This window comes from Anopheles funestus, chromosome 3RL, assembly GCF_943734845.2.
Source record: "Anopheles funestus chromosome 3RL, idAnoFuneDA-416_04, whole genome shotgun sequence".
In the NCBI taxonomy this organism is placed as follows: Eukaryota; Metazoa; Arthropoda; class Insecta; order Diptera; family Culicidae; genus Anopheles; species Anopheles funestus.
Genome location: NC_064599.1, coordinates 62,913,296 through 62,938,513, shown reverse-complemented (window position 1 = coordinate 62,938,513; position 25,218 = coordinate 62,913,296). Strand labels below are relative to the sequence as shown.

The 25,218-nt window shown below is 41.6% G+C and overlaps 2 protein-coding genes and 1 pseudogene across 4 annotated transcripts in view; 2 read left to right on the top strand and 1 right to left on the bottom strand.

The window, feature by feature from the left end:
- The first annotated feature begins 377 nt into the window (after positions 1–377).
- LOC125769527 (splicing factor 3A subunit 2-like) lies at positions 378–865 on the top strand (annotated as a pseudogene).
- A 488-nt stretch (positions 866–1,353) lies between these two features.
- LOC125767369 (uncharacterized) lies at positions 1,354–2,496 on the top strand. Its single transcript, XM_049433867.1, has 3 exons — positions 1,354–1,566; positions 1,665–1,832; positions 1,896–2,496. The coding sequence occupies exons 1-3, from the start codon at positions 1,439–1,441 to the stop codon at positions 2,023–2,025; spliced, it is 426 nt and encodes a 141-aa protein (XP_049289824.1). The 5' UTR covers positions 1,354–1,438; the 3' UTR covers positions 2,026–2,496.
- A 699-nt stretch (positions 2,497–3,195) lies between these two features.
- LOC125767310 (zinc finger protein 423 homolog) overlaps positions 3,196–25,218 on the bottom strand; it is an 86,758-nt gene continuing 64,735 nt past the window's right edge. For all 3 annotated transcript variants that reach the window (XM_049433759.1, XM_049433758.1, XM_049433760.1), the window contains 7 exons: positions 24,790–25,205; positions 9,343–9,485; positions 7,061–9,259; positions 6,865–6,984; positions 5,698–6,798; positions 5,185–5,616; positions 3,196–5,106 (listed from right to left, as the gene is read on the bottom strand). In XM_049433759.1, the coding sequence (XP_049289716.1) occupies positions 3,861–5,106; positions 5,185–5,616; positions 5,698–6,798; positions 6,865–6,984; positions 7,061–9,259; positions 9,343–9,485; positions 24,790–25,205 (5,657 nt within the window). In that variant the 3' untranslated portion in view covers positions 3,196–3,860. The remainder of the gene's footprint in view (positions 5,107–5,184; positions 5,617–5,697; positions 6,799–6,864; positions 6,985–7,060; positions 9,260–9,342; positions 9,486–24,789; positions 25,206–25,218) is intronic.

The window sequence follows — 25,218 nt, the reverse complement described above, 5'->3', positions numbered from 1 at the left end:
TTTTGTTTTTGCTTTAATTATTTTAAATGTGCCACGAGAGAATATCACAAACGGTCGAAGAATTTTGCTGCAGAAATGGGACATTTATAATTTAAAACACAAGAGAGCATCCATTACAAGCAGGAGGTAACGTTAATCGCCGGTCGATTATGCCGCAAGCACCCGGCAAAAACCGAAATCAAAAACGATTTTTAGCGCTTCCGATAGTTTCCGCAATACTACAAATGGCGCTAGTATCGGCGACAGCACGAACTGTCAGCGCTGTCATCAATGTCAATACATTTTTCTCAAAGGGACGCGTTGGTAGGTTGTTGGCGAAGTATTTTTACTGTTCTTCTGATAAATACAACGTTTGGTAAGTTATTCCAGTATAAAACCGAGACGTTGTTTCATATTGCAGCAGCATTGATTACCAAAACCGTGCCGGTGACAACACCGGCGGCGCAGGCGAGAGCAAGTGGTACCGGCGTGAACGATGACACCAGCTAGCGCTGGAAACGATTGATCTGAGCAAGGGTCCCTACTAAGATCCAACGAGGGCGTCACCTGTCCCATACGCAGGGCGAAAATCATCAGGTCAATTTGGCTCGTCATGCCGGGAGACAAGCGAAGGAAGCTCCGTGGGTTATACAACCGGAAAAACAACGCACCGAGCCGAAAAAGTGTGATCGTTCGTCCCGGTTATCGGCAGACGAAGCAGCGCGATCCGGCGAATGATCAACAGTCGTTGCTCTTCCAAATCGACTATCCGGAAATTACGGACGGTATTGTACTGCGGCATCGGTTTATGTTCGTTTACGAACAAAAGTTCGAACCACCAGTCAAACATAATAATTTCATATTTTAATTGATTTTTAAGTTTATTTTGTTCGTTATTTTAATGGATTTTATAGATAATAACTAATAATTAATTAATAATTTGTGATTTTCAGAGAACACGAGCTTCCACTAATTTCCACAAATGGCGCTAGCATCGGCGACAGCACGAACTGTCAGCGCTGCCATCGATGTCAAGACATTTTTCTCCAAAGGACGCGTTGGTTGGTTGTTGGCGAAGTATTTATATTGTTTTTCCGATAAATTCAACGTTTGGTAAGTTATTAAGTGTAAACTATCCGTTCCCAGAGTAAAACCAACGTCTCCTACATATTGCAGCAGCATGGATTATCAAATATACGCCGGTGATAACACCGGAGGAGGCGTATGCGAGAGCAAGTGGTAGCGGCGTGAACAATTGTGCCAGCTAGCGCTGGAAAAGATCGATCTAAAGAAGGATAAAACGGTGCAGCATCTGATTCACAGTCATGGCAAAAATCATCAAGCCAATTTGGCACATTGTGCCGCGAAAGAAGTAAGGAAGCACCGTGAGTTATACGACCGGAAAAACCACGCATCGATCGCCCCGGTTATCAGGTGACGAAGTAGCACGATCCGGAGCATGGCCAACAGTCCTTGTCTTCCAAAGCGACTATCCTATCCGCAAATTACGGACGGTATTGTACCGCGGCATCGGTTTATGTTCGTTTACGAACCACCATCGAAAAGATCGACCACCAGTCAAACACGGTAATTTCATATTTTAATGGATTTTTAAGTTTATTTTCCTCGTTATTTTAATGGATTTTATAGATAATAACTAATAATTAATAATTTGTGATTTTCAGAGAACACGAGCTTCCGCCAATTTCTACCATTATACGAATGGCGCTAGCATCGGCGACAGCACGAACTGTCAGTGCTGTCATCAATGTCAAGCCATTTTTCTCCAAGGGACGCGCTGGATGGTTGTTGGCGAAATATTTCTGCTGTTTTTCCGATAACTACAACATTTGGTAAGTTATTAACTGAAAACTATCCGTTCCCAGAGTAAAACCAACGTCTCCTTCATATTGCAGCAGCATCGATTACCAAAATCATGTCGGTGACAACACCCGCGGCGTAGGCGAGAGCAAGTGGTACCGGCGTCAACGATTGCACCAGCTGCTAGCGCTGGAAAAGACCGATCTGAACCAGGATATCTACTAAGATTCAACGAGGGCATCATCTGTCCAACACGCAGTGCGAAAAACATCAGGCCAATCTGGCAGGTCGTGCCGTGAAAGAAACAAAGGAAGCACCGCCGATGATATAACTGGGAAAGAAACGAATCGATCCGAAAAAGTGTGTTAAGATCGGTACCGCGGCATTGATTTATTTCTGCTTACGAAAAAAAGATCGTAACTGGGCCGTGCCACTGAAAGAAAAACACAAAATGATTTTTCCTGCAGTTTTCCTTAAAGCCGGAAGCGAAGAAAATTCCGCCACCGCTATCGAATGTGCACCGTAAGCCGATATTTAATCCGGTTCCGCCACCGCCGACATATATAAAGCGAGTGCAGATTGAATAACGTCCGGATGTGGATGTTAAACTGATGTAAAATCATAATTTACAATAATAAAAAGAACCTATGTTTGTTAAATTGATAACTGAATTAATAAAAATCTGGATTTTTAATAAATTTTCATGTTTCCCGGTCGACAGAATCGAAAGAAACGAAACTAACGAAAATGACTTCAAACACCAAGAGAGCATCCATCAAAGAGGTAACATTAACCGCTGTTCGATTTGCAAGCAACCGAAAACGAACACCAAAAACGAATTTCAACACCAAGAGAGCATCCAACCGAGGAGGTAACATCTAGCTGGTACTGAAAAGCTTCCGCTAGCCTCCGCGATGCTATAATGGCGCTAATTAGTTTTAGCGCTACTTGCACTACTGTGGAGAATAGCGGAAGCTGCTAATTAAAAATGCTTTTAGCGCCACTTGTACAACTGTGGAGATTAGCGGAAGCTTTTCAGCACCAGCTAGCTGTTGCCTCCTCGGTTGGATGCTCTCTTGGTGTTGAAATTCGTTTTTGATTTTCGCTTTCGGTTCTTTTCGGTTGCTTGCAAATCGATGTTGCAGTTAATGTTACCTTTTTTGATGGATGCTCGCTTGGTGTCAGAAAATATTAAACTGATTGTTTCGAGAGGTCGATTTGTTTACGCCGGCGGAGGTTTCAACCCATTTTCAAAAGACGAAAACGATACGATCATTTCTTTCCATTTCTGACCGATCATTTATCCCTTCGTTTACGCATTTAAATTATTGTGATAGTTACTCGGTCGACAATAATAAATAAAATATTTTAATTGATAGATAAGCATAGAAATCGTTAATGTTCTACTAGTTTCTTTATTGATCATTATATCCTGTGCGTGTACATACGTGCGAAATAATAAATATACAAAACACTGGTACTACATTTTCACTAAAAGCGTCTTGGTGTGTTTGTTGTTTTGATATGATTATAAGAACGAGCATGGGAGCGCTCCCGACTCTAGAAAGGGGAAGGAAGGAATTTAGTTTAGTTTCCGTCGAAGAGTCAAAGATCAAGTTGGCTAAATTGAACGGATTCGCGCACACCCAAAACCGAGATTGCTAAGCTACTGGCTACTACAAATCTTCCACAATGTACAAATGAAATGCCCTCCCTTTGCTTTGCTAAAAATGTTCAATATTTGAATTTGCATTCCATGTTTTGCCTTGCTGTTTGTTTGTTTTCCTCTTGCCTTGCAACTTACATATTAAAATGGCTACACATTTGTTTGTTTTTCATTGTTCTACAAAAGGACGAAATCGATCGAGTGGTGTGTGTGTGTTGTGTATCTGGTGTTTGTGCGTTTGAGTTCTATTGCGTTCTAGGTTCGATTTAGCTTGGACTTCACCTCACGTTCTAATCGGAACATCATTATCCTATCATATCGTGTCGTTTCACTTTCTTTCTTTATTCTATTGATAACTGGGGCAGGTGATAATTCTACAGGGAGTTTTGTTTCTCTACTCGGCCGCAGTAACAACCGGAAGCGTTGGAGTTGTTGTACCTGTTAGTGTAGAACAATCCTTTCCTCCATTGAGCAACATGTTCGACGGTCGGCGAAGACGCTCGTTATGCGTTGGTTTGCCTCCAACGTCATCCGGCGTCGTGTGTTCATCAACCTCAATGTACTCTTCCTCATCGTCCTGTTCCTGTGACTGTTCTCTCTCCTCCATCAGTTCACCCTCATTGGTTGCATCGTTAGATTCTTCGCTACCTGCTACATCATCATCAATAGCATCGTTTTTATGTTGGTAAACACTTTCACCTGCATTGTGCTTTATCTGCTGACCATCATTAGCCTCGATACGGTTCAATTCCGCATCCTCCCCATCTATTTGTTGTTCCGCATTCACACATTCTTCTTCTCCATCCTCGTCATTTCCAGTCGGTTCTCGCTCTTCGTTTTCTTCCTCGGTATCTTCCTCCTTGTGACAATACGGTGACGATCGGTCCTGTTCCGTTTCACAAAGTTCCTGCTTGATGTGACTCCTTTGCGGCTGCCCTAAGCCATCGTCTTCAGACACTGGTGAATTTTGTTCCGAGCGCCACTCACCATCGTCTCCAGTTCGTACTGTGGACGAATGTTCAAATGAACCAGTGACCGTTCGCACCGATCTTCCCAGCTCATGATCGATCAGATGATGCTCCAGTTCGGCACGGAAGAAGTACGCCACTCCACACCGTTCGCAATCGTACGGTTTCGCGGCAGCGTTTGTGTGTGCCACCGGCAGATGAGCCTGCAAACCTGCAGAGGAGGTGAAAACGGCTGAGCAAAGGTAACAAACATAGCCTCGTTCTTCACAGCCGGCGAATGTGTGATCGATCAGATGTTCCTGGAGCTTTTGGCTGGATGGTAGCGGTTTCTTGCAGAGATTACACTGATACAGTGAGGAGGATGAACTGTCTCTTCCACCGCTTGGTTGCTGTTCGTGTTGAATACCACCGGAAGTCGGTGTCCTTCCTTCGATAGGAACGGTTGATGGTCCAACGATACCCCCATGTGTAGGACCTGCGATTGTTGGGGTTTGCCCTAAAGACGTGGACGCGCTAGGCTTAAGGAAATTCATCGAGAGAAGCTTCGAAGGGAAGTTGTGCCGTTTCAAACAAGGATCACAAATTTTGGTGCTAGATTCGGGTTGTGATGGTAGCGGTTCCAAACAGAGTGCACAAGTACGCTCATTTGTGTCCGGAGATTTGGTATGGAATCTGTAAGAGGAACATATAAAGAAAGAGATTTAGTACCTCCTCATGCGTCATCAGTCTCAGCTCTCTTGTTCGACTTACTTAGCATGCAGACTGATCTCAAACTCGGAATTAAGCGTTTGCCGACAGCAGATACACTGTTGAGGGAATCGTTCCTGTTCCGCATTGGAACTTCCGGACGCATTTCCATTGCCATTTGTAGAGGAAGAAGCATTGACACCGGTTTGACCACCGCCAGCACTGCCTGTACCTGGTGCACCTCCTCCGGTTGATGGATTTGTAGATGATCCGCCCGTCACAGGCTGATGGACCTGCAGATGCTGCTTGAAGGTGTGTGCATCGGGCAACGGGAGACTGCAGTGTGAACAGCGTCCGGACGCACCCACCTTACAGTGGGACAGCTTATGCTCCGCCAGTACCGCTGGCGAGGGAAAGATTTCGTCACAAATCAAACATTTGTGCTTGCCACCACCCGTATTGTGTGCGACCTTCATATGATTTTCCAGCTCATTCCTGTCACAAAAGGATAAGAATTAGTTGTAAGAAACTATCTCAAAAATACGCTTTTAAACACATGTAGAAAAAAACCCTCACCTTGACCGGAAGTCACCATTGCAGTACGCGCACCGCAAACTAACGCCCGTCTTTAAGTTGTGGACAATTTTCCGATGTGTCTGGACTTCACTTTCCGTGCTAAAATCGGATCGCTCACAGATACCGCAGCTGTAGCAGCTACCTGCACCGGTAGTGGCAAGTTGTGGTGTTGAACCAGAAGCGGCCAAAGTGGAAGACGGCTTTGCATTCGTTTGCTGGTTCGTTTTTCTTCCCGTCTGCTCACTATGATGATGATCCGATAGTCCAAGTGTAGTGTGCGATGCCAGCAGTAGTTGGCCGGTTGGTGATTCTACGCCTGGTCGAGATGTGCCACCACTGGTCCCAGTTGCACCAGTTGAATGTAAACCACCATTATCACCGTACCGTTGAATCATGGCAATGGGAGAGTAAAGTTTACCACTTCCAGCTGGGACATTCGTTCCTGCATTGGTACCCTCCTCGGGGGAATACAACCCAGAAGCGGAACCATTAAGCGTGTGAGATCCAGCCGATCTTTGAGGCTGTGATGTTCCGGTACTTGCGGATGAAGATGTTCCATAGCCAAGTCCAAGCAGTGCATTGGTAGCACTGGTATTAGGTGATTGACCAGTGAAAGGATTCTTCTTACTTCCGATTGTGGTCCCAGACCCGGTTGGAGGATCGGCAATGAAGGACGTACGTTGCTGCTGCTGCTGATGAGCCTTTCCAAGCATCGTATCGTAGAATCCGTGCAGAAGATGCTGCGGATGCTTTAGTTGGCTCAATGTGTCCACCTGGAGCGGGTTGTTGTAGAACTTGTTGGCGGTCTGGTAGAGGCTGGGCCATGCAGCGGCCGCTGCCATTGCCGCCATTTGTCCATGCAGCTGCAGATAATCTAGTCCTGCAACAGCTGAGGTGGCTGTTGTGGACACGGAAGTACCCGTTGCCGTGGAAGCCGTTAAAGAAGCGGTAGAGGGTACAGTAGATGGTACCGTGGATAGTGCATGGCTCGCATTAGGTTCTCTACGATTCGGTGAGTTCGTTTCCTTCTGGCTGTGCTGCGTCTGAATGTGACGGTCTAGCAGGAACTCGACGTGGAATGATTCGGGACAGGCTGGACATCTGGAAAGAACACCGTACGATTAGAACTTTCTTCGTGTGTTCGAGTGAACATACGTGAATACTTACTTAAACTTCCTAGCGTGTGATGCGAGATGGAAATGCATCTCCAGCTCGGACGAACAAACCATCCGGCAGAACATACACTGTACAGCACCTGCCGTCAAATGCCGGTTTCGAATATGTTGTCTGCAGAAGGGAAAATCACGGAGAAAGTTAAAACATTTCGTCAACAAACCCTTCCTAAACCATTACGCTAACGTACCGAAATTCGCGTTCAGATCGGAATACCTCTGCACAGGCCGAACACCGGTACAGCTTTACCTCGACCGAATGACTGACGGCAAAGTGCACCTGCACCTGGACCTTCGATTCGAACGTTTCCCCACAAACGGTACACTTGTACAGCAGCTGCATGTGACCTTCGTAAAGATGTTTGTGTAGATCTTCCACCTTACCGAAGGCTGTTTTACCGCTGCAGGAACTTCCGGTCGATCCACTACCAGCCGCCTGACATCGGTATTCTACTGCCATCACCAAGAAATGGCCAATCGTATGCTGCTCGTACTCTGCCTGACAGCTCAACGTTGCTCCACACTGCTGGCAGAGAAAGGTGGTCAGTGAAAGCGATCCACCCGATGTACCGGATGTGGAGGAGTTGTTGGAACCTCCTGGAGGACCAGCGTTATGTTCACCGGCGAGTCTCATCGCTGCAGCTGCCGCTGCATTAGCCGCACTCTGTTCCAGATGTGCCTTCAAATGGGTACGGAATGATTCGAAATCGGGCAACGCGGCATTACACTGATTGCAAAGATAAGCACCAGGAAGCTGATGGGCGTGATGAGAGGCGCTAGAACTGGAAGCAGCGAGTTGCTGAGAGGACGGTGCGTTCGAACCAACGCCACCCGTATGCAACTGAGGAACGGAAATGTGCTGGTGCTGGGTGGATAGATGTGAATCTTTTAGTTCGCCTTCTCGTCGATTCGTAGCACCACCACGTTGTTTGTGAACGTCGCGAGAGTGAGACCGGCCAGACCCAACCATCACCTTTTTGTCCGGTACTTCTTCATCCTCCAGCAGTGTCTCTAACTTTAATCTTTTCATCTTCGGCTGGCTGAGATCGGTCGGTGTAAGCTGTTCTGCTGGAGTGTTTCGTCCAGATGGCGGATGACTTACGGGATGCGCAATCGAACCGAGAGAATCGCACGGAGACGATCGTGTCGAGGTGGATGGTGATGTAGCTTCAGGAATTACTGGATCTGTTTCTTCCTTTCGTTCCTGTTTAATGATCGCGGCTTCCAATTCGTGGGCATTTCCTGTTTCTTTCAAGTCAACTGAACCACTCCGATTAGCGTTACCATCGGTTTCATCGACATGCTCCTCATCCTCATCATTAGCATCAGCTTCCATGCCTTCTTGTTGCTTGTCAGCTTTGCGGTTATTCTTCTCCTTATCCTCCCCATCATGTCCTTTCCGTTTACGCTTTCGTCCCATTTCACTCGCTTCGTTTTCATTTTCATCCCGCCCATTCGAACTAGCCGTTGGTCGATGTTCCATTTTAATGCTGCCACCGGACATACTGGACATATTGGTCGACGAACCAGCGCCCATCGCTCCACCGTAGAACGAAGGGAAAGCATTCCCCAGTAGACTCTTGTTGAAGTGTAATTGTTCTAGCGGATGGAACCCACTCGGTGGACGTGATCCTCCCAATGGACTGCCGGTAGTTCCATTCGGGGAGCTACGTTGAAGTCCTGCCCCAGCCAGCCGGTCCAGATGGGATGTCTTCAGATGGGCAAACATTAACGGCACGGTTGGGAACTTCATCGTACAGAACTCGCACGTGATTGGAGGATAGGGACCAAGCCCACTGAGGGAAAGTGAACTTCCGTCCGGTGTTACTGCGCGCCGACTACCGGATGTGAAGTAGGGCATTGATGTGTCCGCTCCCAACAATCCAAGCGCTCCGTGACCGTGCATAGACTGTACGTGAAGTCCGAGTTGCTCTAGTGTGCTAAAATCGGTTCGTGTACAGTATGGACATGATAATGTATCTACATGAGTACCACCACCTCCTGGCGCTCCCGATGTACTTCCCGCACCAGTACTACCCGGGGTCGGTGTACGATTACTGGGGACATTCCCGGAAGTGGCTTTCGCGAGTGTGGAAGAGAGTTTAGAACTTCCACGACTCATCAACATTAACGGATCATTCGCATAGGGCGAAAATTTTGCTCCCCGCTTCCCGCCACCACTTCCTCCTCCACCTCCTCCACTGGATAGAGAGCTTGTCGTCGATCGGGGGCTGTACGTTAGGTTAGGACTGCCGGTGAGTGCAAGTTGCTTCTTGTGGTTCTGCATATGGCTGGTAAGGGCGGCAGCCGTATTGTACCCCCGATTACAGATCGTACATTGGAACGGTTTCTGGTTGTCGTGTGTCTTCATGTGAATTTTCAGATGATCACTGCGAAACACAAAAGAAAGCAAGAAAGTGTAAACACTGGGTCGACAGAGAGAGAGATAGAGAAAACCCGCGGTTTTCAATACCTTCGGGAGAATGCGGCTTCGCAATGCAGACAACGATAGCGTCGATCGCCCGTATGTAGCTTCGTGTGACGATCGCGGGAACGTTTGTGCTTAAACAATCGGGCACAGTATTCGCATTTAAATGGCATGTGTTCTGTGTGGCTCTGGAAAAAAAAGATTGCAAGACAAACAGACAAAATTAGAAAAGAATTATTATAAGGATTGTTTTAAAAAAAAATGTTCCAAAAACTTTTGGTTGAATGCAGCTGAAAGTGATACACATGAAGAGTTCATAAATTAGACGACACAACTCAAATTCTATAAAGAACTTCCATCTTCTTCACCTTAGGAACCTTCACAACCACCTACCACAAGTGAGTGGAGGTATTTTAATGAATTATTAAAAATACCACAAAACACCAGCTAATTCCTATGCCTTCTGGTACGTATCGATTGAATAAATATATGAAAGATGCATTCCCCCCCGGCAAAAAGGACACAACACGTTCGAGATCGAGGCGAGGCGGTGGAACGGTTCGGCGGTACGGCGAATATAGTCATGCCGGCATAGTTTGGTGTCCGGCCGTATATCTCCTCCACGCTTAAGCACACACTCGGTGGCTCGCGATGCTGTCGTCTAACGCAACCGGTCGGTCAGTGGTTAGTGAAGGTGCGCGTAAGGAATGCTTAACCGACCAACCAACCACCACCACCTCGAGCTGCCGGAGATATCCCCCGGAGATCGGAAGGATGCGCGATGATGATATGATCAAAACTTCGGTAGCACGGCGATCATTCTTGGGCCACGACAATATCGCTGCACGCTAGTCCACATGAGGTGAGAGAATGGCAAAACACTGAATGAAGCCGCGGTGGAATTAATAAGGAAATGAAATGAAACGAATGGTGGAATGGAATTCACACTCCAACTGTTCCAACTCTGCTCCCGTTTACAGTGCGAAACCGCGATCGCCCAACATTTCCAAAACCGTCCCCGGATTGGGACACACTTGTCAAAATTTTTGCACGTCTCACGTGCATTCTACCATCTTGACGATTCTATGTTTTTTTTTCGCTTGTCTCCTTTTGGTGTCGTTTACCGGGTTTTTCTTCCTCTTCCGTTCCTTTCAACCTCTCTTCCGTTCTCGATGAGTGATCCTCTTTCCATTGGGAAGGCGTTCAAATTATGACAGCGCAGTTTTGCTTCCACCAGGAAATCGCCATACGATCCGGGAAAAAAACCCCTAAAGCTCCCATTTCTTACGATCGAAGTGCGATCAGTTCCACACATACTGAATACCCTTCGCGCCTAGCGCCTCATCCCTTACAGCGGGTCCCTGAAGGGTGAAGAATGCATAAATGGGCCCGCGTCTTTTTGTTTCGTTCATGCTCGGGTCGCCAAGTTCTCTGGCCCCTAAAAAGGGTATCACGGTGTGTTTTGGAAAACCACGGCCATTTGGACCGTACCGTGAACAAGTGTTGCGCAACTTGCGCATGGTTTGAAGAGTTCGTCCATCGCTTTCGTTCAGCTCGCTTGCAAACATTCACGCTTATCGCGTCTTTGGATCAGCGAGACGGACAGAAATTTGTCCACCGCCACCGGGACCCACCGTTGGGCCACGCCGGCAAGCGGTATTTTGCTCACTTTGCTTCACCAGGAGACCTTGAATTTCTTGGTGCTTCCTGCATGCTGGAAGGTTCCTTATGATCCACTGCCGCTGATGATGAGACGTCGTGTAGCACAATGGAGTGCGCCGGCTTTACCATCCGGGTTTTCTTATCAGCTAGATGACATCTAGCGACGGGTTCTTGCGTTCTGGCGAAACGGTCGTGGGTTCCCGCGGGTTACAAGGCGGCCTTTCTGTCTCCCGTTTTTATTGTGTCCCATTGCTTTCACACGGCACATCGAATGAGCAATTTTTTTTGTGGTTGTTCCGTAAAACGTGTATTCTAAGTGTCGCTTTCTTTCCTACCATTCCCAAGTGAATCTTGAGATTGATAGGAATACAGAGAGTTTTCGCCATTTTGGTGTCTCTCTTTCTATTTTTTAAATTTAAATATATTAACTGTGTAAGACGGAATTGATCCATATTGCAACGGTGACATGTGTTAATATATCGGTTTATAATAGAATGAACTGGGATAAGGTATTGCTTAAAATGACAGGAAAAAAACAAAGCAATCTCAACAACTTCATGCTTAGAAGTCAGAAGTGGAACTTGAAGAAGTTTTGGATAATTTGTGAGGCTACAAAGGTGTGAGGTTTTTATGCAAAAGCTTATGCTTCTCCTCCTATTCATCCAAATGAGGTATTTCTTCTTTCCCACATCTTTCCAAAGAATTGATTTGTTGCTTAAGAATTTTCTCCGGAGATATCCGATACATGAAGATACACTTGAATAGAATGATTAGAAATGATCGCCTAAAACCTTGTATGTTTATCAACAACTCATCTACATTAGAGAACTGTTATCCAGAAGATGACAAACATTTTCCTGATTCGATGTCATTGTGGTCTTGTTCCAGGTATTCCCAAAAAAAAGTTTGTTAGGACACTCTGAACATCGATTCGGACTAGAGATGTGCAAAGTGAGTATAAGTGAGATAATAAGTTGAATCGTTGTATTGGACAAGTTTCGTTCACTCACCACGAGGAGTTTTAGCGACTCTTTTTTCACTTACTCACTCATAAGTGTAGGCATGTAGCCTTGGTGAGTCGAGTTGCAAAAAGAGTAAATACGTGAGTTGAAACGAAAATGAGTTGAAACGAAACGTTTTATACACATGAGTGGAAACGGCATACATGTGTACATACCCAAACTAACCAAATTAATATACTTTTCGCTCTGCCTAACTATCAAACCTGTATAAGCGAACAAGCGGGTTAGTCTGATCGGCAAGGACATGAAACGAGATCCGCCTCTGCTTAGGAGATTTTCAAATTTATGGATTTTTATTATTTTTTTTTTATTTTTCACTCTTTTTTTTATTTAAAGCATTATTTGAGGGAAAAGAAACTTTTTTCAACCAATTGGCATTAAAATAAATCAATTTAATTTTTTTTGTAAAATTTCCCAAAAAAAACGTAAGGGGTAAGCCTTATGAAATTTTCGAGCTGAAAATTTTTTCTGATTTTTTATTATTTTTCTAATTTAAAGCATTATTTGAGTGAAAAGAAACTTATTGCAACAAATTTCCATTAAAATATATCATATTTTTCAATTTTGCTACATTGGTGAAAAATGAGGAAAATTTTATATTTTATCAAACAGGGTATGGAACTTGGTTCTTCGAATAACTTCTGGCACAGACATCTGAGAGCATGGCTGTCGAAGAAGAAAATGTAGCCATTGGTGCCATCTATCGACCACAGATTAAAGATTGGCGATCCGTTGGATACCGACCGAGTTATAAGCAAAACTTGGTGCAAAAATGAGGAAAATTTTATATTTTATCAAACAGGGTAAGGAACTTGGTTCCTCGAATAACTTCCGGTACGGACATCTGAGGGCATGGCCGTTCAAGAAGAAAATGTAGCCGTTGGTGTCATCTATCGACCACAATTTAAAGATTGGCGATTCATTGGATACCGACCGAGTTATAGGCAAAAGTTGGTGCAAAAATGAGCCTAATGAAATTTTCAAATTATTATATATTTTTTTAATTTTTTCTGATTTTTTACTCTTTTTTTAATTTAAAGCATTATTTGAGTGAAAAGAAACTCATTGCAACCTATTGGCATTAAAATAAATCAATTTAAATTTTTTTGCAAAATTTCTCAAAAAAATGGCAAGGGGTACCCCTTATGAAATTTTCGAGTTAAAAATTTTTTAAAATTTTTTTTCTGATTTTTTATACTTTTTTTAATTTAAAGCATTATTTAAGTAAAAAGAAACTTATTGCAACAAAATTCGCATTAAAATATATCATATCTATAAATTTTGCTAAATTACTCAAAAATGAAGAAAATTTTACATTTTCTCAAACAGGGTAGGGAACTTGGTTTCTCGAATAACTTCTGGCACAGACATCTGAGGGCATGGCCGTCCAAGAAGAAAATGTAGCCATTGGTGCCATCTATCGACCACAGGTTAAAGATTGGCGATCCGTTGGATACCGACCGAGTTATAGGCAAAAGTTGGTGCAAAAATGAGGAAAATTTTACATTTTCTCAAACAGGGTAAGGAACTTGGTTCCTCGGATAACTTCTGGCACAGACATCTGAGGGCATGGCCGTCCAAGAAGAAAATGTAGCCATTGGGGCCATCTATCGGCCACAAGTTAAAGATTGGCGATCCGTTGGATACCGACCGAGTTATAGGCAAAAGTTGGTGCAAATGAGCCTAATGAAATTTTCAAATTGTTATATTTTTTTAAATTTTTTCTGATTTTTTACTCTTTTTTTAATTTAAAGCATTATTTGAGTGGAAAGAAACTCATTGCAACCTATTGGCATTGAAATAAATCAATTTAAATTTTTTTGCAAAATTTCTCAAAAAACTGGCAAGGGGTACCCCTTATGAAATTTTCGAGTTGAAAATTTTTTAAATTTTTTTTCTGATTTTTTATACTTTTTTTAATTTAAAGCATTATTTAAGTGAAAAGAAACTTATTGCAACAAAATTTGCATTAAAATATATCATATTTATAAATTTTGCTAAATTACTCAAAAATGAAGAAAATTTTACATTTTCTCAAACAGGGTAGGGAACTTGGTTTCTCGAATAACTTCTGGCACAGACATCTGAGGGCATGGCCGTCCAAGAAGAAAATGTAGCCATTGGTGCCATCTATCGACCACAGTTTAAAGATTGGCGATCCGTTGGATACCGACCGAGTTATAGGCAAAAGTTGGTGCAAAAATGAGGAAAATTTTACATTTTCTCAAACAGGGTAGGGAACTTGGTTCCTCGAATAACTTCTGGCACAGACATCTGAGGGCATGGCCGTCCAAGAAGAAAATGTAGCCGTTGGTGTCATCTATCGACCACAATTTAAAGATTGGCGATTCATTGGATACCGACCGAGTTATAGGCAAAAGTTGGTGCAAAAATGAGCCTAATGAAATTTTCAAATTATTATATTTTTTTAAATTTTTTCCGATTTTTTACTCTTTTTTTAATTTAAAGCATTATTTGAGTGAAAAGAAACTCATTGCAACCTATTGGCATTGAAATAAATCAATTTAAATTTTTTTGCAAAATTTCTCAAAAAACTGGCAAGGGGTACCCCTTATGAAATTTTCGAGTTGAAAATTTTTTAAAATTTTTTTTCTGATTTTTTATACTTTTTTTAATTTAAAGCATTATTTAAGTGAAAAGAAACTTATTGCAACAAAATTTGCATTAAAATATATCATATTATAAATTTTGCTAAATTACTCAAAAATGAAGAAAATTTTACATTTTCTCAAACAGGGTAGGGAACTTGGTTTCTCGAATAACTTCTGGCACAGACATCTGAGGGCATGGCCGTCCAAGAAGAAAATGTAGCCATTGGTGCCATCTATCGACCACAGTTTAAAGATTGGCGATCCGTTGGATACCGACCGAGTTATAGGCAAAATTTGGTGCTAAAATTAGGAAAATTTTACATTTTCTCAAACAGGGTAAGGAACTTGGTTCCTCGGATAGCTTCTGGCACAGACATCTGAGGGCATGGCCGTCCAAGAAGAAAATGTAGCCATTGGTGCCATCTATCGACCACAAGTTAAAGATTGGCGATCCGTTGGATACCGACCGAGTTATAGGCAAAAGTTGGTGCAAATGAGCCTAATGAAATTTTCAAATTGTTATATTTTTTTAAATTTTTTCTGATTTTTTACTCTTTTTTTAATTTAAAGCATTATTTGAGTGGAAAGAAACTCATTGCAACCTATTGGCATTGAAATAAATCAATTTAAATTTTTTTGCAAAATTTCTCAAAAAACTGGCAAGGGGTACCCCTTATGAAATTTTCGAGTTGAAAATTTTTTAAATTTTTTTTCTGATTTTTTATACTTTTTTTAATTTAAAGCATTATTTAAGTGAAAAGAAACTTATTGCAACAAAATTTGCATTAAAATATATCATATTTATAAATTTTGCTAAATTACTCAAAAATGAAGAAAATTTTACATTTTCTCAAACAGGGTAGGGAACTTGGTTTCTCGAATAACTTCTGGCACAGACATCTGAGGGCATGGCCGTCCAAGAAGAAAATGTAGCCATTGGTGCCATCTATCGACCACAGTTTAAAGATTGGCGATCCGTTGGATACCGACCGAGTTATAGGCAAAAGTTGGTGCAAAAATGAGGAAAATTTTACATTTTCTCAAACAGGGTAGGGAACTTGGTTCCTCGAATAACTTCTGGCACAGACATCTGAGGGCATGGCCGTCCAAGAAGAAAATGTAGCCGTTGGTGTCATCTATCGACCACAATTTAAAGATTGGCGATTCATTGGATACCGACCGAGTTATAGGCAAAAGTTGGTGCAAAAATGAGCCTAATGAAATTTTCAAATTATTATATTTTTTTAAATTTTTTCCGATTTTTTACTCTTTTTTTAATTTAAAGCATTATTTGAGTGAAAAGAAACTCATTGCAACCTATTGGCATTGAAATAAATCAATTTAAATTTTTTTGCAAAATTTCTCAAAAAACTGGCAAGGGGTACCCCTTATGAAATTTTCGAGTTGAAAATTTTTTAAAATTTTTTTTCTGATTTTTTATACTTTTTTTAATTTAAAGCATTATTTAAGTGAAAAGAAACTTATTGCAACAAAATTTGCATTAAAATATATCATATTTATAAATTTTGCTAAATTACTCAAAAATGAAGAAAATTTTACATTTTCTCAAACAGGGTAGGGAACTTGGTTTCTCGAATAACTTCTGGCACAGACATCTGAGGGCATGGCCGTCCAAGAAGAAAATGTAGCCATTGGTGCCATCTATCGACCACAGTTTAAAGATTGGCGATCCGTTGGATACCGACCGAGTTATAGGCAAAATTTGGTGCTAAAATTAGGAAAATTTTACATTTTCTCAAACAGGGTAAGGAACTTGGTTCCTCGGATAGCTTCTGGCACAGACATCTGAGGGCATGGCCGTCCAAGAAGAAAATGTAGCCATTGGTGCCATCTATCGACCACAGGTTAAAGATTGGCGATCCGTTGGATACCGCCCGAGTTATAGGCAAAAGTTGGTGCAAATAAGCCTAATAAAATTTTTAAATTGTTATATTTTTTTAAATTTTTTCTGATATTTTACTCTTTTTTTAATTTAAAGCATTATTTGAGTGAAAAGAAACTCATTGCAACCTATTGGCATTGAAATAAATCAATTTAAATTTTTTTGCAAAATTTCTCAAAAAAATGGCAAGGGGTACCCCTTATGAAATTTTCGAGTTGAAAATTTTTTAAAATTTTTTTTCTGATTTTTTATACTTTTTCTAATTTAAAGCATTATTTAAGTGAAAAGAAACTTATTGCAACAAAATTTGCATTAAAATATATCATATTTATAAATTTTGCTAAATTACTCAAAAATGAAGAAAATTTTACATTTTCTCAAACAGGGTAGGGAACTTGGTTTCTCGAATAACTTCTGGCACAGACATCTGAGGGCATGGCCGTCCAAGAAGAAAATGTAGCCATTGGTGCCATCTATCGACCACAGTTTAAAGATTGGCGATCCGTTGGATACCGACCGAGTTATAGGCAAAAGTTGGTGCAAAAATGAGGAAAATTTTACATTTTCTCAAACAGGGTAGGGAACTTGGTTCCTCGAATAACTTCTGGCACAGACATCTGAGGGCATGGCCGTCCAAGAAGAAAATGTAGCCGTTGGTGTCATCTATCGACCACAATTTAAAGATTGGCGATTCATTGGATACCGACCGAGTTATAGGCAAAAGTTGGTGCAAAAATGAGCCTAATGAAATTTTCAAATTATTATATTTTTTTAAATTTTTTCCGATTTTTTACTCTTTTTTTAATTTAAAGCATTATTTGAGTGAAAAGAAACTCATTGCAACCTATTGGCATTGAAATAAATCAATTTAAATTTTTTTGCAAAATTTCTCAAAAAACTGGCAAGGGGTACCCCTTATGAAATTTTCGAGTTGAAAATTTTTTAAAATTTTTTTTCTGATTTTTTATACTTTTTTTAATTTAAAGCATTATTTAAGTGAAAAGAAACTTATTGCAACAAAATTTGCATTAAAATATATCATATTTATAAATTTTGCTAAATTACTCAAAAATGAAGAAAATTTTACATTTTCTCAAACAGGGTAGGGAACTTGGTTTCTCGAATAACTTCTGGCACAGACATCTGAGGGCATGGCCGTCCAAGAAGAAAATGTAGCCATTGGTGCCATCTATCGACCACAGTTTAAAGATTGGCGATCCGTTGGATACCGACCGAGTTATAGGCAAAATTTGGTGCTAAAATTAGGAAAATTTTACATTTTCTCAAACAGGGTAAGGAACTTGGTTCCTCGGATAGCTTCTGGCACAGACATCTGAGGGCATGGCCGTCCAAGAAGAAAATGTAGCCATTGGTGCCATCTATCGACCACAGGTTAAAGATTGGCGATCCGTTGGATATCGACCGAGTTATAGGCAAAAGTTGATGCAAAAATGAGGAAAATTTTACATTTTCTCAAACAGGGTAAGGAACTTGGTTCCTCGGATAACTTCTGGCACAGACATCTGAGGGCATGGCCGTCCAAGAAAAAAATGTAGCCATTGGTGCCATCTATCGGCCACAAATTAAAGATTGGCGATCCGTTGGATACCGACCGAGTTATAGGCAAAAGTTGGTGCAAATAAGCCAAATAAAATTTTTAAATTTTTATATTTTTTTAAATTTTTTCTGATTTTTTACTCTTTTTTTAATTTAAAGCATTATTTGAGTGAAAAGAAACTCATTGCAACCTATTGGCATTAAAATAAATCAATTTAAATTTTTTTGCAAAATTTCTCAAAAAAATGGCAAGGGGTACCCCTTATGAAATTTTCGAGTTGAAAATTTTTTAAATTTTTTTTCTGATTTTTTATACTTTTTTTAATTTAAAGCATTATTTAAGTAAAAAGAAACTTATTGCAACAAAATTCGCATTAAAATATATCATATTTATAAATTTTGCTAAATTACTCAAAAATGAAGAAAATTTTACATTTTCTCAAACAGGGTAGGGAACTTGGTTTCTCGAATAACTTCTGGCACAGACATCTGAGGGCATGGCCGTCCAAGAAGAAAATGTAGCCATTGGTGCCATCTATCGACCACAGGTTAAAGATTGGCGATCCGTTGGATACCGACCGAGTTATAGGCAAAAGTTGGTGCAAAAATGAGGAAAATTTTACATTTTCTCAAACAGGGTAAGGAACTTGGTTCCTCGAATAACTTCTGGCACAGACATCTGAGGGCATGGCCGTCCAAGAAGAAAATGTAGCCATTGGTGCCATCTATCGACCACAGGTTAAAGATTGGCGATCCGTTGGATACCGACCGAGTTATAGGCAAAAATTGGTGAAAAAATGAAGAAAATTTTACATTTTCTCAAACAGGGTAAGGAACTTGGTTCCTCGAATAACTTCCGGCACGGGCACCTGAGAGCATGGCTGTCCAAGAAGAAAATGTAGCCATTGGTGCCATCTATCGACAACAGGATAAAGATTGGCAATCCGTTGGATACCGACCGAGTTATAGGCAAAACTTGGTGCAAAAATGAGCCTTAGTAAATATCATTGTTTTGAATTTTTTGATTTTTTTTATTATTTTTCACTCTTTTTTTTATTTAAAGCATTACTTGAGTGAAAAGAAACTTTTTGCAACAAATTCGCAATAAAATACATCAACTTATAAATGAGGAAAAAATGAGGAAAATGAGGAAAGGTAAAGTTTGAGCAGTGTTTTAAAATAAAGCTCAGCTGTGTTAAATTTAATGGGAATTCTTTCCAAGGAGAGCAAAGAGAAGAAAGGGACATAAATACATAAGTAGCTTTCTTCTTTTTCTAGAATTCAAAATATCTATCATTTCCTGAACACAGTTATTCAAATATAACTTTTAAATTTAGGTATATCACATACAAAAGTGTACAATTTATATGTAATCAATTTCTATACTTTTCTTTCTCTCTGTTTGTCGTTCTTAGGGAGCTTGTGACCATCTGTACGCTTCTCGTAAACCTTTTAAGATGGCCTGTTAAAAAAAACACTCATGTGGTAAGCAAAAATGGCCATCAAAGAACATTTGGTGCCCGCCTTTCGAACGGTCCATCACCTATGGCAAGATTTCTTCCACCGTGAAGAAGCATAAATGTTCCGCTCATTAGCATTTACTTTTAGCGCTACAATCCCCACCGATCCGGTTGGCCGGATGTTTATCTGACCAAGCATCGTACTAGCGTCCCTTGGCTTCGTACATTTGTCGTCGCAACAAAACACACACCAAACGCCAATCGAACAACGTTGAATCGAACACCGAACGAACGCTTGTCGTTCTTCAAAATGTGCCACCAAATCGGGCCCGAACCGGCCAGTTAATCTCGATGTGTGTTGGTTGGCGAGATGCGCCATTTGGTTTTTGTCATCGCGCCCGGGGTGGATTGGTGATCGGCGGTCAACTTCGGTTAGCAAATGGCTCCCTTGTGGCTGCTGCAAGTACGTACGTGGAGATCGTACGATTGCTAATTACCGGTAGCCAAATTGGGACAAAAAATAAAAACAGGTGCTCCCCGTGTCCGTTACGGTAACTTGGTTCCAAAGGGCGAGAGACGCGAAACTTGTCCACGGTTATAAGCACGGACATTGAGCGACCAATATCTGACAGAAAGGCTTTATTAATTAGCGTCACCCGCTGCAGTACCAACTTTTGGTGATAGTTTTTGGTTTGGTCATCAAGATCACAATCTTTTTTTTTGCATCAAGTATAATAATTGCCGACTGTTAAAAAAACGAACTCATTAAACAATTCTCACGATATTTGGTGCTGATTAGCAGGTACATTGAGCTCTCATCACACTTGCGGACTATGCAAAAGATGGTCAAAGAAGCATCTTCTTAACGTGCTAATAAGGCACGCGATTCTTACACCACCTTGGAACCAAATGAGCAACACTATCTGCCGCTAATGAGAATTGACAAAGAATTTAAAGCATGTCCACTAAAACCCACCAAACAACCCCGTTTGAACGGCAAATCTCAAATGGAATCATTCCACTTATATAGCTTCAACAGCCACCTGGGAGAGAATGGGGTTTTTTCTTGCAAACTTCCAATAATGATCGTGCGCAATGAGCAATGTTCACAAAGTGCTCCACACGTAGAGTAATAGAACGATATTCGATTTCCACCACACGTGGCATACGTGAACTAATGTGTCCCGTGTACTGCTTTGAGGTCCTTTTGAGGGCTGTTGTTGGCCACCATTTCTTAAGAGCACACCGGGGCGCACACGCTTCAAGTATGAGCACGAACAGTGATAATGTACATGGGGGGAGTTGTGATATGTCGCTTTTTTTGTCGTTGCTGTTGTCCCGCATATTCCGTCCCACAACGAAACAGGTTCCCGTGGAATGATTTTCCAGGAAAAAAATGGCTGCTGTTGTTTGGAGTATAGGGTCCGAAGCAAACCCAGAAAAAACACACGATAAACTCAACCACGGTTGTCACCGAGAACACAATGCCTAATAAAGAAATCATTAAGACACCAACAACTCCTCGGGATAGGGCAAGGACAAGTCCACTGGCATGGGAGCTATTACTTTGCACTATTGGAGTTTGGAGTGGAGTAGTGGGCTGATCTCACCCCATTCTCCAGGAAAAAAGTTGAAGAAGTTTGTGAAGTATCCCATCGGAACTCCAGGAGGTGAAGGTATGGATTGTTTGTTTGCGGAACGGCACCAACCTTACGGAACTGATACTGCGATTCTGACATTCGGAGTCGGTCGGGGTCGGGGGTTAGAATCGTCTTCGAGACACACTTGTTTAACCTCTTTGCTAGCTTCCTAAGCTACAGCACGAAAGGTTTCCCTTCTAAGGGAATGTGTCTCACCTCGCAATTTGGATATGGTCATATTGTTATTTGGCCATGTGTCTAACAAGACGACAGATCTTCGAAGCGACGGTTGTTTAGCGTGGATAAAGTTACCCCCTGTTCTGTTCCCAAAAAAACATCATGACACGAATGTTCCCACTCTGCCCGTTGCACATTTGCTGCTTCCGGTGTTTGGAGTTGCTCCGTTTTTAAGACAACAATCGACCATTCAAAGGCGCCGGACTCTCTGTCCGCCTCTTTCGAACTCTGTCCAAGACCTTTCCGGTGCACTCATTCCAGCGTACCGTAAGGATTGTACTTTCGTAAGGAGAAGACAACTTTACACAGCAAACTTTACCAGCAAACAGCATCTTTGCCCGGTTTTGTACACTACGGGAGCAGTTTCGCAAGAAAGTGACCTCTACCGTAGGAATGGTTCGGCCTACTTGATTTGACTGGTAACAAATTGGAGAGGATATGCAGTGTTTCCGCCAAAGGGGGTTGTCTCATAAATTATACACTATTGTGTACATAAGTGTACCTTTGAACGGTCCGATTAAGCAAAGACGAGTCAACTCACGACATCAAAACATTGGACGGATATCTTTCGATGTGCGGGGAAGCGTAAATGTGTAATCTTGGGTAATTGTTTTGCAATATTCTGATAGCATAAATAATCTATGTAAAATGGGTAAAAATATATTCAACACATACATCACATTACAGAAGCTTCATCATTTACTGTAGCAAATGAATCTTTACCTTTAGCAGATGATATGGTAAAAAGTTGTCCGAAATAATATCGTTAAACTTGACATTTAGATCGTTAATTTATCCAAAGTGATAGTGATTATGGCATAAAATAATAGTGATTTGATATAGCAAAAAGATAATTAAATTTGGAAGATGTTAAGACAAATTGTTATCACATCATCACGCTACAGAGGGTATCTTATGATAAAGGCAAAATGAATAATATTTTTGAGACACGATAAAATGAACTGGTATCAAAGCCTCAAATTCTAAAGGATGGCATTCGATATAGGAAATTAAATAATACATTCATAGCAGATGATAAAGTAAATAACAACATTAACATTTGTTCGCGATCGATCCCTACCTTGTGAATTTTAGTTTTCTTTCGGAACGGTGAAAAATTCATCTGGAGCGCGGTTTCTCGCTTGACCGTTCGGCGTACGTATTTTATTACAAGTGCAGTGATTTTTCGCAATGGTTCTTAGCCCTAACGGTCCTTACATTAACACAACTAACCTCTGCGTTCGTAACGCTACCCCGGTGAAAACAATAATGCATTAATCGGAATAATAAATTTCAACTGTCAAATGAGTGTAACGCATACGAAACGTAAACAACATCATATAGAATGTTTGGCGGTAGATAAGACAAAAAGTTATCCAAAACCATGTGATAGAGTCTCTCATCTTGGCTTTAACGACGTTACAGGTCACGCCGGCTATTTCTGGCTCACTAGACTTTTGATAAGGTAAACTAATTATTAAATTTAGCGGGTAAAAAGGCAATAATATGGGACAATTAAGATTTGAATTGATCTTCAATGATCAATTGATGAGATCTATTGATAAATGAATATCCATACATCTCATTTGATATGCGATTTAGACTACGAATTATTATTCTAAAAGTTGCTATTTATATATTTGCTATTTTCCATTAAACACAAATGATTTATCTCAAACATAAAAACATTAAACTAAATCTAAACTCTTAGTTCGCCTTTATACGTCTTAGTTCGCGAGCAACTTCAAGAACAGAATGCTGTCAACGAGTGTCGAAGTCGTTGAAGGAATGCAAAAATTGCCCATCGTTCCTCATTGCTCATCAGTTGATGACAAAAGGCAAGACGTTTCAAGTGCATTTGCTGACTGGTTTCACGCATCACTTGTCAAGCTGTAAGTGATACCGCGGTGACATTCCTAAAGTGGTCTAATGATGTACGCAGCAGCTACCCTTCCGGCAGGCGCTAGCAGCTACTAGATCGGATCGCTCATCAATCGCTTTTTCCACCAGCGCTACAACGTCACCCTGTCATCGTTGATCCGTCACAAACGGATGGGTTGACCTCTTCACAAAACCGTAAAAGCGTCCGGTGAGACCAGCGTACGGGAAGATCGATTTAGTAATTGTTTATAAGCCCGGGAGAATTTCTTTTCCTTTAATTACCGACCGATGGCAGACATTTGTCTGGTCCGTTTTCCCAAGCGAGTGGTTTCCGTTCCACGCCCGAACGCTTCCTTGAGGTAAAATTACAATTGCGAAGTGTCGAGCGACTTGTTGTACTGCAGCAGCAATGATTGATTGACCACCTGTTGTTGTTGGGGTTCGCGTAAGGAGTTGCCGAGAAGGTTTTCCAACTGGGAGTAGGAACACACACACACACACACGCTGTTGGGGTGACAATTTTATCGATCGTTTTCGAACCGATTATGTCAACTGCGGGAGCTTCAGGTGGAATTTGTCCCCGGGACCGACAATTTCAAAGGATTGCAATTTCCGTTCCCGCACTTGTTACTTGCGGTGGCACGGGAAGAAACATTGATTGTAACCTTCTTTACTCTCCAAGTTCGTGGAGTTGTTTTTTTTTGTTGTTGTGTCCATTCGGTGGTAGGTTAATTAATTGTCCATCACCGTATCAACGCAGCGAACGTGCACACAGCGCCAGCAGGTCCGAAAGGTGCCAGCAAAGAAAGTCCCTACCTGCTGTTGCGACCAGAATTCCACAACCCCAAGGTACCGACGGTTGGGAATTCCTCAAATCGCTCTACTACATCTTCAAGACCCAAGGATGGGCTTTTTTTTTGTCTTCGTGTACTCTACTCACTCCGTATTATTGCTCGTCTGTACGCTGTCACCACGGTGTCACACTTTGTCACCCAACGCGACAGATCTTCTTGTCTTCTTGCGGGGACACAAGATGAAGATCAAGCTATTGCCACTTTCAAAGTAGCGCCACCACAAATCAATGTCCGCTCGATGCAATGGAGAAAACAGGACGTTTGGTTAGGTCGGTAACGAGTGCCTGTAAGTGCGTACCAACCTTACCTTGACTTTGAACTTACTCTTTCCTGTTCATTGCACCAGAGGCACGTTTAATTTCAGCAATCAATGACCAATTATGATCGACTTTTCATCCGATTCAGCCACTAATCGATCGATTACTGAGCAACAGGTTTTGTTTTTATTAACAACACACCCAACAAAGGTGTCTTTAATGGCATTTAGATAGTTTATTCATCAAGTTGTCGTTAATGTAACCTCACTTAAGACATGTTCCTTAACGACTTTAGGAACTCTAGAAGATTCAGATATTCAAGATATTTCTTTTTTTTTTTTAAATAATACTTCTAAAACTACTTCATATCATATCAATATGGTTATATGGAGCATCTTAGTGCTTACCTGTTCGTGCTTCTTGAGATAGCCGAGCCGTGGGAATGTCTTCTCACAGAACTGACAGTGGTAGGTGCTATTCAAGCCCTTGCTATTACTGCCATGATTGTTGTTGTTATTATTGTTGTGATTGTGGCTGCTACTATTATTATTGTTCAGTTGATGATGATGCTTTAAGGAAGATTTGCCACCCTCCTTCGCCGATGACGGATGCCCACCGGCCGTCCCCGTTCGTCGATGATGTGCGTGATGATGCCGTGGGTGAATGTGATGATTGCCGCTACCCTGTCGGAAGGGTTTTTCATCGGTGGAACCCAACGGCAGGAGTGAACCATCATTCGTATCGTTTGTGATCGAATTAGGCGTTGTCATTCCGTCAGAAATCGAAGGCGAAAAGCTGGATGATGTGTGTGATGAGTAAAGCTCTGCAGGGAAAAA